General features: G+C 35.1%; 1 protein-coding gene across 1 annotated transcript in view; it reads right to left on the reverse strand.

Moving 5' to 3' along the window:
* Positions 1-383: 383 nt before the first annotated feature.
* The window catches only part of NDST3 (N-deacetylase and N-sulfotransferase 3), a 162,694-nt gene continuing 147,680 nt past the window's right edge, over positions 384-15,397 (reverse strand). Inside the window, 3 exon segments of the mRNA XM_029941596.1 lie at positions 384-3,039; positions 3,042-3,105; positions 8,597-8,699. Coding sequence (XP_029797456.1) covers positions 2,948-3,039; positions 3,042-3,105; positions 8,597-8,699 — 259 coding nt within the window. The 3' untranslated portion in view covers positions 384-2,947.

Genomic DNA, 15,397 nt, shown 5'->3' on the forward strand with positions numbered 1-15,397 from the left:
TTTTTGTCTAACACCTTTTAAAGCTCTAAAGAAAGGAACCTGTTTGTGGGAAGCAGACCAGAGCACTGGAGTAAGAAATGCTGTCATCATTCAGGTTCTCATGTGTGTTTCTTATTCCCTTATTCTAGGATCCCACGGGTGACCCTAGGAGTTGCTTTATTTCTATTAGAACTAAAAAAAAAAATCACTAATATTGATTAGAAGGATCTGTGGGCCTTATATTATTAAAAATAAGTTTATTTCCTAATTGGAGGTTTCTCAGGCATCTCTCCATTTTAAGTTATATTAGTGGCACTTGTGTTTTATATAACCACTTCCCACTCCCGAGGCAAATACAACAATCAAATATATACCTGTTACCTAAAATCACCAGACCCAAACTCTTCATTTTCTTATCACAGTTTATTGTTGTACATATGAGGTACCATGCTACTATCAGTTTTTTATTTTAAAAAACTCAGAGAAAAAATGTTTCCAGTAATTTTCATTCAATGTGAATGACAAGAATATCATAGCTATAAACATTAAAATAACCATTTCATTTCTTCCTGAGGAAGTTCCAATCTTAAGCAATGAAAAAGGAATTCTATACAAAGCTAGTTTTAAATCACATTAGCTCTCATTGTTTTCTCATATGTATTTATGTTACTTTTAGAATAGCATAATAATCAGCTGGAGTATATAATGTAGAAAGTATGTATGTCCTCTAGAATTTTATGTTGCCTCCAAGATACACTGAGTGGTCAAAAATGCTTTCAAAGGTTTGCTTCTATAGACAGCAAAATACCTGTACTGTGAAGGAGGCAGTTTTGGTATGACCTCTTCCTTTTTCTTTCATTATACAACCATCAGCCAGGTTTTTTCACATTTATCTTAAAGGGTGGGCTGTTCAGCTGCCTCTGTTTACCTAGACAAAGTCATGCCCTTAGCAGTTTTGTTTAGAAATTTAAATGCACGTCTCATCATTAAAAACATAAATGTATCCGTTTTTCGTTTTCTCTTATCAAGTAGCAATGTTGTCAAAATAAAAACATGATACCACATGTAACTGTTTTCACCATGGGCGCCCCTCTCAAGGAGATTTTATTAAATTAGTGGAGTTGAAAGACTACACTCATTTTCCTGCCATGCTAAGAACGGTGGCAGTGAGCCTGCAAATGGAGTCCCGCACTTGTCCCGCTGGCTGATTCTCTTTTACTGCAGGGGCCTCAAAACTTGTTCTTTCTCCAGCTCTTTCGGCTATTAGTTTGTTTGTGTAAAAATGAGTGTATCGTTTTGGTACATAAAACTTTAAGAAATATTTAATAATTATAATATTTAAAAAATTTATAGTAAGTAGAAGGATGTCAAGGTCTCTTTTTAATTAGGAAATAATCGATAGAGTTTAGTTTTACACATTGTAATGATAAGGAAAATATTTGGGCTGTAGCTTTTCCTTGGGCATCTTTTTTTTTCTGATCATACTTTTCATAACATTTTAAAGGCTTATATAATCATAGCAGGTAATTTATGTACTAATTAATTTTTCACAGGTACAGTGAATTTAAAAATTAAGTAAATATATGGAGAGGTCAGTATGATTCTTTTGTTTTTTGATTGTTAAACATATGGTCATTTAAAATTTAAGCGTAAATATGTTTTAGGAATCATGTCTACCTCATCTTTGTACTTCCTCCATTTAATTTAGTAGATAATCCATAAATTTAACTATTTTAAAATTTAATAATTTTATTGCCCTCTACAAGAAAATACACAAAATATTCTTTAAAAAACAGGACTTAGCCCCGCTTATTTTTTTCTGTCTTATATCAAAACTATCATGGGAAATGTCAGATTATAGATCACATGTCAGTGTTTTTTGTTGTTGTTGTTGTTACAAATCTCTATATCACTCAATTTCATTTTGAACTCTCTGGAAAAATGTAGTTTTTCTATAATTTAAATGTAAATAACATCATCTAGAGACACTGTGCTTAGTTTTCCTTTAATAGATTTTGTTCTGGAGAAAATTAAAAAAAAGTTATTCACTTTTAAAAGTATGTTTCTGGAGATGACACATTCCTCACATTCTGTGCAATTGTTTCTATAGAACCAGTGAGGACCATCGGAGTCCGTTTGTAGCTCACAAAAAGATTTAAACTGTCATTGATATGTCTCCAGACCCCTACAACTCCTCCTCTTTAGAGGATTTAGTGAGTACACTTTACATTACTATTTACTGTTTTGGTCTAGTCAGTGTGTTCCCATACACCTTTCAATGGTTTTACAACGTCTCTCAGTATAACAATTACATTATGACAGAGGAGTCACTAATTTTTACATAAATGCACTAGAGTATGTGTGTGAAAAATCACTTTTTTTCCTATAGCACTTATCTTTTTATTTTGATGCACATAAACCTCATATATAACCTTTCCACTCTGATCTAGCACAAACTGTCCTTTACAATTCTTTCTAAATATTCAGCAGATTTATATCTTGGCAAGCACTTTTCATGGGTATTTTGCCTTTGGCATTTTATGCTACATCGTGATGTTTCTTTTGCTTCTTGTTTTGTAGGACACTTTATAGAGTCAAACAATAAGAAAACATCGTACAGGCAAACAGTGGTCTAAAAATCTACAGACACACAATCTTAGTTGATATATAAAAGAGTAAATATTACTATGAAATGGAACAATTCTGCATTTGTGTTTGATACTTATATTGGTTGCAGTTGACTTCCACACGTGTGCACAGTAGTCTACAATAATCCCACAGGCTCAGATATGGATTAAGAGAAAGGCCATAGGCCTCAAGGCTCATAACAGATATTTTTTCTTTTTTTTCCCCCCCAATCATCCACATGCCAGCACATGGAAGGAACTTTGTTCTTTTTTCTCATTTGAAGAGGTATATTTTTAAACAGCATTTTGGTAGCTTCTGGAAGCTTTGGGAAAGGTGAATGTTACATGGAAGATGGATTCTCAAGGAGCTGTCTCAGTGCTATCTCACTTTCTGCAGCTCCTGTCTGAGCCACGAAGGCAGAGGCTGCCCCAGTCTGTGCAGTAGCTTTGAAAGTTCCACGTTGTGATCTCTGTAGTAGTTTGATAGAAATGCTCTGCTCTGAGGAGGGACATAAAAGTACATTTCACTTTGCTGATTAAAGTATACTTCATACATGTTGATGATGTTTAAATGTGCATCAAGTATACCATACCTGGGTTCAAATTTACAATAAGCATGTGGGCTATTTATTTAGGACAACATAAACACAGTGACTCTCTTCTTTAAAATAGACACTCTACATACATATACTTTTAAAACATTTTTTTATTTTAGTGTTTTTTATTTATTTTTGAGAGAGAGAGAGAGAGAGACAGTGAGAGCAGGTGAGGGTCAGAGAGAGAGGGAGACACAGAATCTGAAGCAGGCTTCAGTCCTGAGCTGTCAGCACAGAACCTGACGCAGGGCTCCAACCCACGAACCCTGAGATCATGACCTGAGCTGAAGCCGGACACTCAACCGACTGAGCCACCCAGGCGCCCCTACTTTTTTTTTTTAATGTTTTATTTATTTTTGAGAGAGAGACAGCACGAGCAGGGGAGGGTCAGAGAGAGATGGAAACATAGAATCCAAAGACAGGCTCCAGGCTCTGAACTAGCTGTCAGTATAGAGCCTGATGAGGGGCTTGAACCCATGAACTGTGAAATCATGACCTGAGCTGAAGCCAGATGCTCAACTGACTGATCCACCCAGGTGCCCCTACATCAATATACTTTTAAAAAATGTTTATTCATTTTTAAGAGAGAGAGTGTGAGTGGGGGAAGGGCAGAGAAAGAGAGGGGAACAGAGGATGTGAAGTAGGTTCTGCGCTGACAGAAGAGAGCCTGAGGTGGGGCTCAAACTCACGAACTGAGACATCATGAACTCAGAAACTCAACAGGCTGAGACACCAAGGTACCCCATACATCCACTATTTTTATTAGGGAGAAAGCTTTTTTATTAAACGTGAATTTTTTTTGTGTAGAATTAAATGTTAATTCAATTGCATTGCTAGAAAAATAACTGTAACAACTGATTGGGTTTAATATTATGTTCTATTAAAATCATCCTAGCTTTGGAGAATGTTAGTTTGGTACGCCCATAATATAAAATACTCCTTTGTCATCAATTTGCATTTACCTTTGGAAGGTGCATAATACTTTATTTTTTTAATGTTTATTTATCTTGATAGAAAAAGAGCAAGAGCTGGGGAGGAACAGCGAGAGAGAGGAAGAGAGATAGAGAGAGAGAGAGAGAGAATGAATCCCACGCAGACTATGTGCTGTTAGCACAGAGCCCACCATAGAACTTGAACTCATGAACCATGAGATCATGATCTGATCCAAAATCAAGAGTTGGTCACCTAACCAACTGAGCCATCCAAGCACCCCCATAATACTTTCTTAAAAATACGTTTTAAGGCATATAAAGGCATACTGCTAAAAACAGAATTGTGGTAGACTTAAAAATGCAGTAGGTAGAGGAACCTGGGTGGCTCAGTCAGTTAAGTGACCAACTCTTAATTTCGGCTCAGGTCATGATCCCACTTCATGGGTCATGAGACCAAACCCCAAGTCAGGCTCTGTAGCAGGGGACATAACCTTCTTAAGATCTCTCTCTCTTTCCCTCCGTCCCCACCCTCTACCCCTCTCCCATTCTCTTTCTCTCTCTAAAAGAAAATATAGTAGGTAAACCAGGTAAACTTCTAACCTACTATATTTGTATGATTTGACCCAAGGAAGGAAAAGACCGCCTTGTAAACTATCTTGACTTAGTGGGGGACAGATTTCACTTCAACAAAGAGAAGTGATTTTAGTAATTGAAACTGTCAAGAAGGGAAAGAGTGTGCTCTGAGATGGCATTTTACTGGGGTTCATAAATAGGTTGGATGACTGTTGTTAGGGATGTTGTAAAGGGGGAATTTCTGCAGCTGTATCTCTACCCTTTGCTTTGAACTATACTGAGATGTTTGGTTGAGTCGAACATTTAAAAAGTTTTTAGTTAATTCCTTGTGCTATCTTTTAAAATGTCATATCTGGTACTCCATTTTAAATGTTGTAGAAAAAGTCTCATTTTGTATTGATAATTTCAAAGTAACAGTGATTTTTATAGGAATAATGCTCATTGGAATTAAATAGGATATTTGTGCTATATTCTAACCATTACTGTGATCAAAGGAGAATCCAAACCATTGTGTGATTTAAGTGTCACTCTGTCTCATTTTTTAAAAAATTTTTTAATGTTTATTTATTTTTGAGAGAGAGAGAGAGACAGAATATGAGCAAGGGAGGGGCAGGAGAGAGGGAGACACAGAATCAGAAGCAGGCTCCAGGCTCTGAGCTGTCAGCACAGAGCCGACGCGGGGCTTGAACTCACAAACCATGAGATCATGACCTGAGCTGAAGTCACACACTTAACTGACTGAGTCACCCAGGCTCCCTTCACTCTGTCTCATATCTGTTTTTGGTTTTCCTCAGTCATTAGCTCTAAAACCACCAACTGGCCCAGTTGGAATATTCAGGCAAAAGAAAAAGGTAGAGATAGAGGCTCAGTTGGCTAAGCGTCTGACTCTGAATCTTGGCTCAAGTCATGATCTCATGGTCCCTGAGATCAAGGCCCTTGCGTGGAGCCATAAAGCCCCATTTTTCCCTGACAGACACTGTGGAGCCTGCTTGGGATTCTCTCTTACCCTTTCTCTCTATTTCTCACTTTCTGCCCCTCCCCCACTCATGCCCTCTCTATCAAAATAAATAAACTTAAAAGAAAAAAAAAGAAAAAAGTAGACATACATTATATTTCTCAGGTATCTATATCTGGGAACCCGACCATTCTGTGCCTCCTTTGCTGTCAGGGAGACCTGGAATCTAGGGATGAGTCCTAGGTCTTTGTGTAGATTTTGAGTTTCTGAACTTCCCCATTGTGTTCTCTCTTACTGGCTCACTTTGAAGTCCTGCTTGGAGCAACAGAAGCCTGAGGCTACCCAGTTCCTTCCAGCTTGCTTCCTAAAATTTCCACATGGTGATTGTCCAACATCTTACCTAACTCTGGAACTGAATCTCCTAGAATCCAGTTTTCTACTCTCCATCCCTTAGGAGTTTGGACTGAACCTCCGATACTAAGGATTATCTCAACCTTACTTCAATTTATTGGCCTTTTGAGCATTATTTTCAAACCTGGCCACCTCTGTCAGTGCTGACTATGTAGACAATCCTCATCCCGTGCCCTATTATGTTTGTATGTGTGTCCCCATAAACCTGTCACCTTAACCAAGTACTTTTCCTCTTGTTGCTCTGCTCCCTCATTATGACAAGATAAATGATACGAGATTTGCAAAATAATATATGTTCTATTTTAGAGTCTAATACAAGTCATATACAAGCCTTATTTAACACACATTGTTATCTGCCAGTCATTCGGAAGGGGGAATATTTTAGATGGTAAGATCACAGATAGGAGATATGCTAATGTATGTCAATATAACCTGACTACTTCATGCAAACTCATGTAAAATAATGTAATAAGAGATTACAATATATACTTTTATAATATAAAAACATAATAAAAAGGAGGAATCATAATATATTCAAGATCAGGTATTTTATTTGGCTATTATTAAATAATCTATTACATGCTTTTGATTTGGAGAGAGAATAGATTTATTGGTGTTAATTTAGAATGTCAGTTTTTATTCTTTTTCTAACTGTATTTTCATAAACCAAGTACAAGTAGAAGTAGGCCAAAAACTTTCCTAATTTACCTGGATTAAATGTATTGTATGATGTTTTGGTGACAGTTGGGTACTGACATTTTCCTGAAATAGGAAGAGAAGCAAGCAAGGTGGTGACAGTACTGCCTACTCTCATCCATTCTACACATTTGTGTTTCCATGATCTCTGTGAAGGCTACTATTTACTCTTCCCTTCCCTCAGGTCACCATTTGCATAAAATCAACCACTCTACTCCTTCAGATAAACCCAGTATGCACATAATACTGTGATATAATAAGAAATGTATATATTTGGTTTCCATCTCTGGTTCCTGGCACAGATCCCTAAAAACCCCTTGCAATTTCCTGAGTAATAGGGGTGAGAGGAGTGTCTTTTGTTACTGGTAATAAGCCCATTTAAACCTTCCCTGAGCTTATGCTAATGAGGTGACTCTTGGTGGGGCCTAGATCACTTCCCATGGGGGCTGGTTGCTAGAGGAACCAAACACCTTCTTAGAGGTTTGGAATTCCGCCCTCCCCTCTGACCTTCAGATAACGAAAAAGAGACTGGGGATTGAGTTAATTACTCACAGCCAGTGATTTAATCAATCATGCCTCTGTAAGTGGCAGCTCCATATATAAACCTTCCATGAAGGACTTGCGAATGTCAGGACTGGTAAATGCACTCATGTGCTGGGAGGGTGGCACACCCCAAACCCCACAGAGACAGAGCTCCTTACGTGCTTACGGCCCTTCTAGACCTTGTTCTATGAACCTCTTCATGTGGCTATTCATTTGTATCCTTTTATAAGAAAGTAAAGTGTTTTCCTGCCTTCTGTGAATGGTTATAGCAAATTATAAAACCTGAGGAAGGGGTCATGAGAGACTTTGATGTGTGGCCACTTTGGACAGAAGTGAGTAATCTGGAAACACATTACTTGCAATTGGAGTCTGAAGGGAGGCAGTCTTGTGGTAGTAGGCCCTTTACCTTTGGAGTCTACACTAACTTGGGGTAGTTAGTAGCACAATTGAGTTATATTGTAGGGTACCTAGTTGTATCTGCAGAAATTTGCATTATTGGTTGTTATGAAACTATACACATTTGCTGTTAGAAGTGTCTGAGTTAAAAACAGCTCAGAATTTATTACACAGAAGTGTTGTTGAGAGATATAGAAGTACTGATATCCTAAAAGTTTGGTTTTTCATATCTTTCTTTACCACAAAACCTAATAGTATGTCTCAGTATGTCTGTGTTTGACAGGAGTAAAAGAAAATGCTAAGAAAGATATTCTACAATGTTTTTAAAGTATTTTAGTTTTAATAAATATAATAAATAGCTTTGACATAAATGAAAATGATATATTTTATATTACATTCTTGAAATATCATAGAAATTGCCCTTTAGTTTCTATTAACGTGTAAGGATTTTTCTCATAGTACTCTGAAGGTAAACTTTAAAATCAACCAATGAAAACTCTCAAAGAAATATTATTCAGGCCACACTTAGAACTATAGAGTAACTTAGTGGGAAAAATCTTTTGATCCTATTTTCAATTTCCAGTTGATGTATTTCCTGTCTTGGTTTCAGTTAATATTTTCAGTGCTAAAATTCATGTGAACGTGTCATTCTTTTTGTCATGAGATGTTGCCTTCTTTGTTATGTTTCAACACAGAAAATTCTGTTGTTTTCCTTTATTCCTGCATGACAGGTAATGTATCACTGGAAAAAATCAAAACAAGGAACCTGGATACACCGAAATCCAAATATCACTTTTTGTTTTTAGAAGGGCTATATTTTGATTTTAATTACTTTTATAAGAAAAAACATGCTACCTTTTAGTTTGTATTTATAAGCTCTGTACTTACATCAGGATCCATTGGAGGGTATTTTCTTCCTTTGCTTTTTCCAAGACATTTTGTTTTGCCTTCTTCCAATAACTGACACCAGAAGCCTTTATGAGAATCAAACCTAAAAAAAAAAATTCCAAATAAAAAGCACACCAAAAAAAAAGGATTTTGCAAGCAATTTCTAAGACATAATGACCAAAAACATGAATATATTTTTGGATCTTAATCTATAACCAGAGAAACTGGCATATTTTTTGACTAAGTCATTTTGCATAAAGTCTCTTGGCATACTTCTAAATTCTGAGTCCATCTGTCATATTTGTGAGTTTGCCAGATTCCTAATAGAAAAATTGTCAGCAGAAGGTCTCCTATTAATAGAAATTAATAAGCCTACCTTCTTCATCTGGAAGGAAAAAGTTTTATAAATTTCAAGTCAGTTCTCCTCTGTAGAATTTAGAAATGATAAGTCAGGTTTCATCCATATTTATGGGCTTATACAGTATTTGTACCATACAATTGCAGACTAATAGAAGAGAAAGAGTTTTGGTATGCTATGGAGTGACTAATTTTAGCATTCTCCAGCTATAATCCATTAAATTTTCTTCCAGAGCACTTTCTTATTTTGGTATAAGCTCTGTATTAAAGCAACAGTACCATAAATGTGGATTTTCATGGCATAATTATAATCAAAATAATAGTAGCACATTTAATTTATATTTTATTTATTTATTGTTTTTATTATATTTTTTACCTTTTTATTTAAATTCCAGTTAGTTTAACATATTAAACTTACATTTTAGTTTACCAAAATGTTTTTATTTTTTATTTTTTTAAGTTTATTTATTTATTTTGAGAGAGAGGGAGGATGAGAGGGACAGAGAAAGAGGGAGAAAGAATCCCAAGCAGGCTCCTCACTGTCATTATGGAGCCCTATGCAGGGCTTGAAAAAAGTTCAGAAATGAACCAACACATCTACAATCAACTAATTTTCAAAAATAGGTGCCAAGTAAATTTTATGGGAAAGAACAGTGTTTTAAATGAATTAATCTGGAAAAAGTGGATATCGATATGGGAAATATGAATATTGACTTACATTGTATTAAAAAGTTAAAGTCAATCATAGACCCAAACTTAAGACATAAAACTATAAAAACTCTGAAAGTAAACATAGGAAGAAAACACATAGAGGTACACCTGAGTGGCTCAGTTTGTTAAGCGTCTGACTTCAGCTCAGGTCATGATCTCAGGGTTTGTAAGTTTGAGCCCTGCATCAGGCCCTGTGCTGACAGCTCAGAGTCTGGAGCCTCCTTCAGATTCTGCATCTCACTCTCTCTGCTCTTCCCTTGCTCACACTCTGTCTCTTAAAAATAAATAAACATTAAAAAAATTTTTTAAAACACATAAAAATTTTTTCTTTTTCTTTCTTTCTTTTTTTTAGAAAATCTTTGTAACTTTGATTTAGGCAAAGATTTCTTAGGATGAGTGCTAAAAGATGAATAATGATTATTTTGAATAAATCAAAACTATAAACCTTTGTTTTTCTAAAATGCTTAAGAGAATTTAAAGAGAAGCCATGGATTGGGCAAAGGTATTTGTAAAATGTAGGACTAACAAAGGACTTGTATCAGAATATATAATTAAATTCAACAAAAAAAATAATACCAATAAAAATTGGGTAAAATATTCGAAGAGACATTTCATCCTAAAACATATGTGAATGACCAATAAACAAAAGGAAATTTGCTAAACATAATTAGTCATTAAGGAAATTCAAATTGCAATCACAAATGAAATACCACTACACACTCACTAGAACAACAATTTAAAAAGACTAATATGAAGTGTTGGTAAAGATGTGGAACCTTTAGAACTGCTACACCTTTTTGGTAGACATTAAACATATTACAGCTACTTTGGAAAGCTTCTTATATATTTTAATAATTATAATTATTAAATTATAATTATATAATTAATAACATAATTACTATATGACCCACCAGCCCCATTTTTAGGTGTTTACCCATGAGAAATGAAAATACACGTCCATACAAAGTTCTGTACACAAATAATTATTGAAGCCACAAATGGAAACAACCTTATGTTTATCAATTAGTGAAAGGATGAACAAATTGTGGTATATCCATAAAGTAGAGTACTACTCAATGATAAAAAAGAGCTAATTAAGAGTTAAAAAAGAGCTAACAGATGTAACAATAGGGAGGAATCTCAAAAGCACTATGCTAAATGAAAGGAGATCAGTGGCTACTAGTGGATCAGGAGTGAAGGGAAGGAAAGAGGAAACTTTTTGGATTAATGAATTTGGTTTAGTGGAAGTGTTCTGTATGTTTATTGTGGTGATGTATACAATTGTACACATATGTCAGAATTCATCAATCTGTACAATTAGGTAGATTTTATTAAATACAAATTTTACATCAATAAAGCTGATTTCAAATTACACTATGATTGAATGTGTGTGTGTGTGTGTGTGTGTGTGTGTGTGTGTGTGTATGAATATGATTTGGTAGGTACTCTTTATGTAGCTAACACAGTCCTGTAAAAGAATTGCAAACCTAGATTTCTGCCTCCGTACTGGTTTGGATATTAGAGACACTAAAGGATAATTCATCTCCTGCTTATGCAAAGCCTAGTTCTCATCATTACTGACACAATTGTGTGAGATCAGTACACAACATGGTATGTCTCCATGTTATTTATATTCTTGTTTGAATCAGTAAGGCAACTGAACAAAGTAGTCTCACATTCAGAGGCACAAGGAAAAAAAGCATTAATAGACTATTACTTAAATAATCTGTACAGGAAAGCTGCAAGTTCTTTTATTATTTATTTATTTAATATATTTTTTAGAAAGCTGGGAAGTTCTATATTTTTAATGTTTTTACTTTATTTTTTTTAAAGAGAGAAAGAGAAAAAAGACAGAAGATGAGTGGGAGAGAGAGAAGGAGACAGAATCTGAAGCAGCCTCCAGGCTCAGAGCTGCCAGAACAGAGCCCGACTTGGGCTTAGACTCACAGACTGTGAGATTGTGACCTGAGCCAAAGTTGGACGCTTAACCGACTGAGCCACCCAGGCACTTGGAAAGCTGGGAAGTTCTAATACAACAAAATTTCTGTAAATCTGCTATTGATATAGTATTTTTCATAAACATTTTGTTTTTAACAGTTTCTACAATTGAATTCTGACTCATTTTAAATATTTAAGTGATCACAATTCAGAATCCAGACCAACTATTATTATTGTTTTATAATATACCTAACTATAGATACATGTCTGGAATATACATATACCTTATGGCAGAACATTGTTTTTAAAAGACAGGCTGAACTTTACACATAATATAATAAAAATGGTTTTTTTCTTTTATTTCTGCTAATTGGTTACATCTTATGTAGCAGGCTGTTACTCTAGGCTTTATTGAGAAAAATAGTGTGTTTCTGTGTGTGTGTGTGTGTGTGTGTGTGTGTGTGTGTGTGTGTGTGTGTGTCTGGCAAATAGCCCAGGCATCTGCATGCATTTGTGCATAGGCAATGGCATAAGTGTACTGGAGTGGAAAAGAAAAGGAGTGAAAGGCAGAAGGGAGATCATATTTATTTTCCAGGTGACTTGAGCTAGAGGTGAAGGGATTGATGTTGACCTTATGAATTTGAAGACATCAGCAATGCAATTTCATAGCTCACGTGAAGAAGCTTGATACAAAATGGAGAAAGCTCTCCCTACATCTGTTTAGAATATCAGCAGTATCCCTCTTAAGATTAATCTTGTTACTACAGGCACTGATATCCTTGGGAAGCAAGAAACAACCTTTTTTAAAGTATAGGCACTGGTCATGGCTAAGACCTTCTTTAAGGGACTTCAGGAAGTAATGATTAAATTTTATGTGTTGTTTACTGCTATGGTTACCCATTCCTAGAGGTGGAAATACTTTGTTAGTCATTGCATCACAGAGTCTTGCACATAAAACTTAGTTGAATTAAAGTAAAACAAGAATGGATTGCCTCTTAAATATCTGTAGAATATCACCTTGATGTCTAGAAATAACTGGAAGAGACATGTAGGTAGGGACAATCAAGTTCTCCAATGATTTGGCCTCCAACTAGCAGCATTTCTAGATTAATGATAATGTGGCCTTAATTTTCCCCTTGGGCAGGTGAATCCCAGGGAATATTCAAATTATACTTTAGAAGGTTCAAGTATGTTTAAAATGCCATTAAGTCGAAATAACATTTCCATGGGAAAATAGTGAACTGCAAACAATGCAGGTAAATCTCAAAACCAAAACACCGTCATTTAGGTGTTATGGAACAAACACAGAAGTTATTTTTGTTAGTTTTTATTTTTTTTAAATCAGTTTCCTCTCTACAAACATTCTTTTATGATTTAATGAACCATTTTGCTGATACCCATTTTATTTTTAACAGTTATTGGCGTTTAATTTACTTACTATAACACCCATTTTAAGTGTTCAATTAAATGATATATAGCAAGTTTCTATAGCTGTATAACTATAACTACACTGCTATAATACAGTGTTAGAACATTTCTGTAGTTCCCCAAGATCCCTTAGAGTCCACTGGAGGCAATCCCTGTTGTTACCTCCAGCCCCAGGCTAGTACAGATCTACTGATCTGCTTTCAGTCTCTAATTTGTCTTTTCTAGACATCCCCCTTCCTTTTTTTTTTCTGGTGTGGATATGCCAAATTTTATTAATCTATGTACCAGTTGGTGACTATTTGGATTGGTTCCAGTTTTTGGTTATTATTAATAATGCTTCTGTGAACAAGTCTTTTTAGGTTTTCATTTCTCTTGGGGTAGATTCTTAAGAGTGGAATTGGATAATTTGTAAGCTTCTGTTTAATTTTTAAGGAGCTGCAAAACTACTTTTCCAAAGTGGCCATATTATTATACATGATAATGTATAATAAATTAGTATTAAAAATTAGTATTAAAAATTCATAAAACTGGTTTCTGGTTTCTTTTGTGTTTACAAACAGGTTAACTGACTGAGAAATAAAGATGTCGGGTTCAGGTATTTAACTAGTGTGAAATCTCTTATTGTGATCATTGATTGCTAGGTATAACTATGAGTGCATATAATCATGGAAAAATAAAAAGTTTATACTTTTCATTTTACTTTATACCAAGTAGCATAATTCCATGCTATACATTATTTTTACTGCTTTCTCTCAAATGATCAGTTGGCTTTAAAACCCTATGTAACACACAACATGAAAGCTAAAATATGAGCATTCTAGTTTCTCCACATTCTTGCTTACATTTGGTATTGTTTTTTGGATTATAACCATTCTAGTGGTATTTCAGTGTGATTTTAATTTGCATTTCACTATGATTGCACATTTATTATGCAAAGTGATCATGCATCTGAAGATGGGTTCTTTTTATAATAAAGTCTGAAACAACTTAAGAAGCTCATTTTAAGGTTTCAGTCTTTTAAAGAAAGTTCTTCCCGTTGGTGTACTATCCATTAGTAAAAATTTATAATATTGTTTTTCTCTAGTTCTAGCATCTTGTGTCAACTTGAAGAGCTTAATAGATTGGCAGTGCAGGCTCCAGTGGACTAATTGAGTTTCAGTTCTGACTCCTCAACTTATTTGCTAAGTGACTTTTGGTTTAGCTTTTCTGTTCCCATTTTTTTTTCTTTTTAGCTGACAAATGGAGCTAATAGTACCTATCACACCTAGTGTTGGTATGAAGGAACATATGTAAACATATAAATGTAGAACATATACATGTATATTGATTTTGAAAAGTTACCACTACTCTGAAAAACAGACTCATCATAAGAAATTGGAGCATACTGTCTTCTTTTTTACTACTTTCCATTGCTTGGTGCTCTTTCATGGGTAGTCTAGGGAACCAGTATATTTTGGTATTATGGCTACTTAAAAAAATTTTTTTTAACATTTATTTATTTTTTGAGAGACAGAGACTGAGCATGAGTGGGGGAGGGGCAAGAGAGAGGGAGTCACAGAATCTGAAGCAGGCTCTGAGCCATTAGTTAACACAGAGCCCAACATGGGGCTTGAAATCATGAACTGTGAGATCATGACCCAGCCACCCATCTTATGGCTACTTTTTTTGTTGTTGTTGTTACTAAAACAGGTTTTAATGTGGCACATTTTTACTCAGAGTCATCTAACATGGGATGGGAAAGACTTTCTGGAGAATATAAATTTGGCCGCCAAGGGAATGGTATGAGAAACAACTGAAGTCCTTCTTGGGGTGCCTGGGTGGCTCAGTCTATAAGTGTCTGACTCTTGATTCAGCTCAGGTCATGATCTCACAGTTCGTGAGTTTGTGCCCCACATTGTGCTCTATGCTCATCAGTACAGAACCTGCTTGAGATTCTCTCTCTCCCTCTCTATCTGCCCCTTTCCTACTCATGCACTGTCTCTCTCAAAATAAATAAATAAATATTTAAAAAAGTAACAGTTGAAGTGGTTCTTGAATTTTGAGGCAGCTTCAATTCTTTATGACTTCGTCCACCCCCATCCACAGAAGAAAACCAAATCAAACCCACAATCTTTATTCAACCCCTGACCTTCAAATTCTTTTTGTCCATTTATTAAGGTTTTCACAGTAAATTAGTATTAAAAATTCATAAAACTGGTTTCTGGTTTCTTTTGTGTTTACAAACAGGTTAACTGACTGAGAAATAAAGATGTCAGGTTCAGGTATTTAACTAGTGTGAAATCTCTTATTGTGATCATTGATTGCTAGGTATAACTATGAGTGCATATAATCATGGAAAAATAAAAAGTTTATACTTTTCATTTTACT

This window comes from Suricata suricatta, chromosome 1 (assembly GCF_006229205.1).
Source record: "Suricata suricatta isolate VVHF042 chromosome 1, meerkat_22Aug2017_6uvM2_HiC, whole genome shotgun sequence".
Lineage (NCBI taxonomy): Eukaryota > Metazoa > Chordata > Mammalia > Carnivora > Herpestidae > Suricata > Suricata suricatta.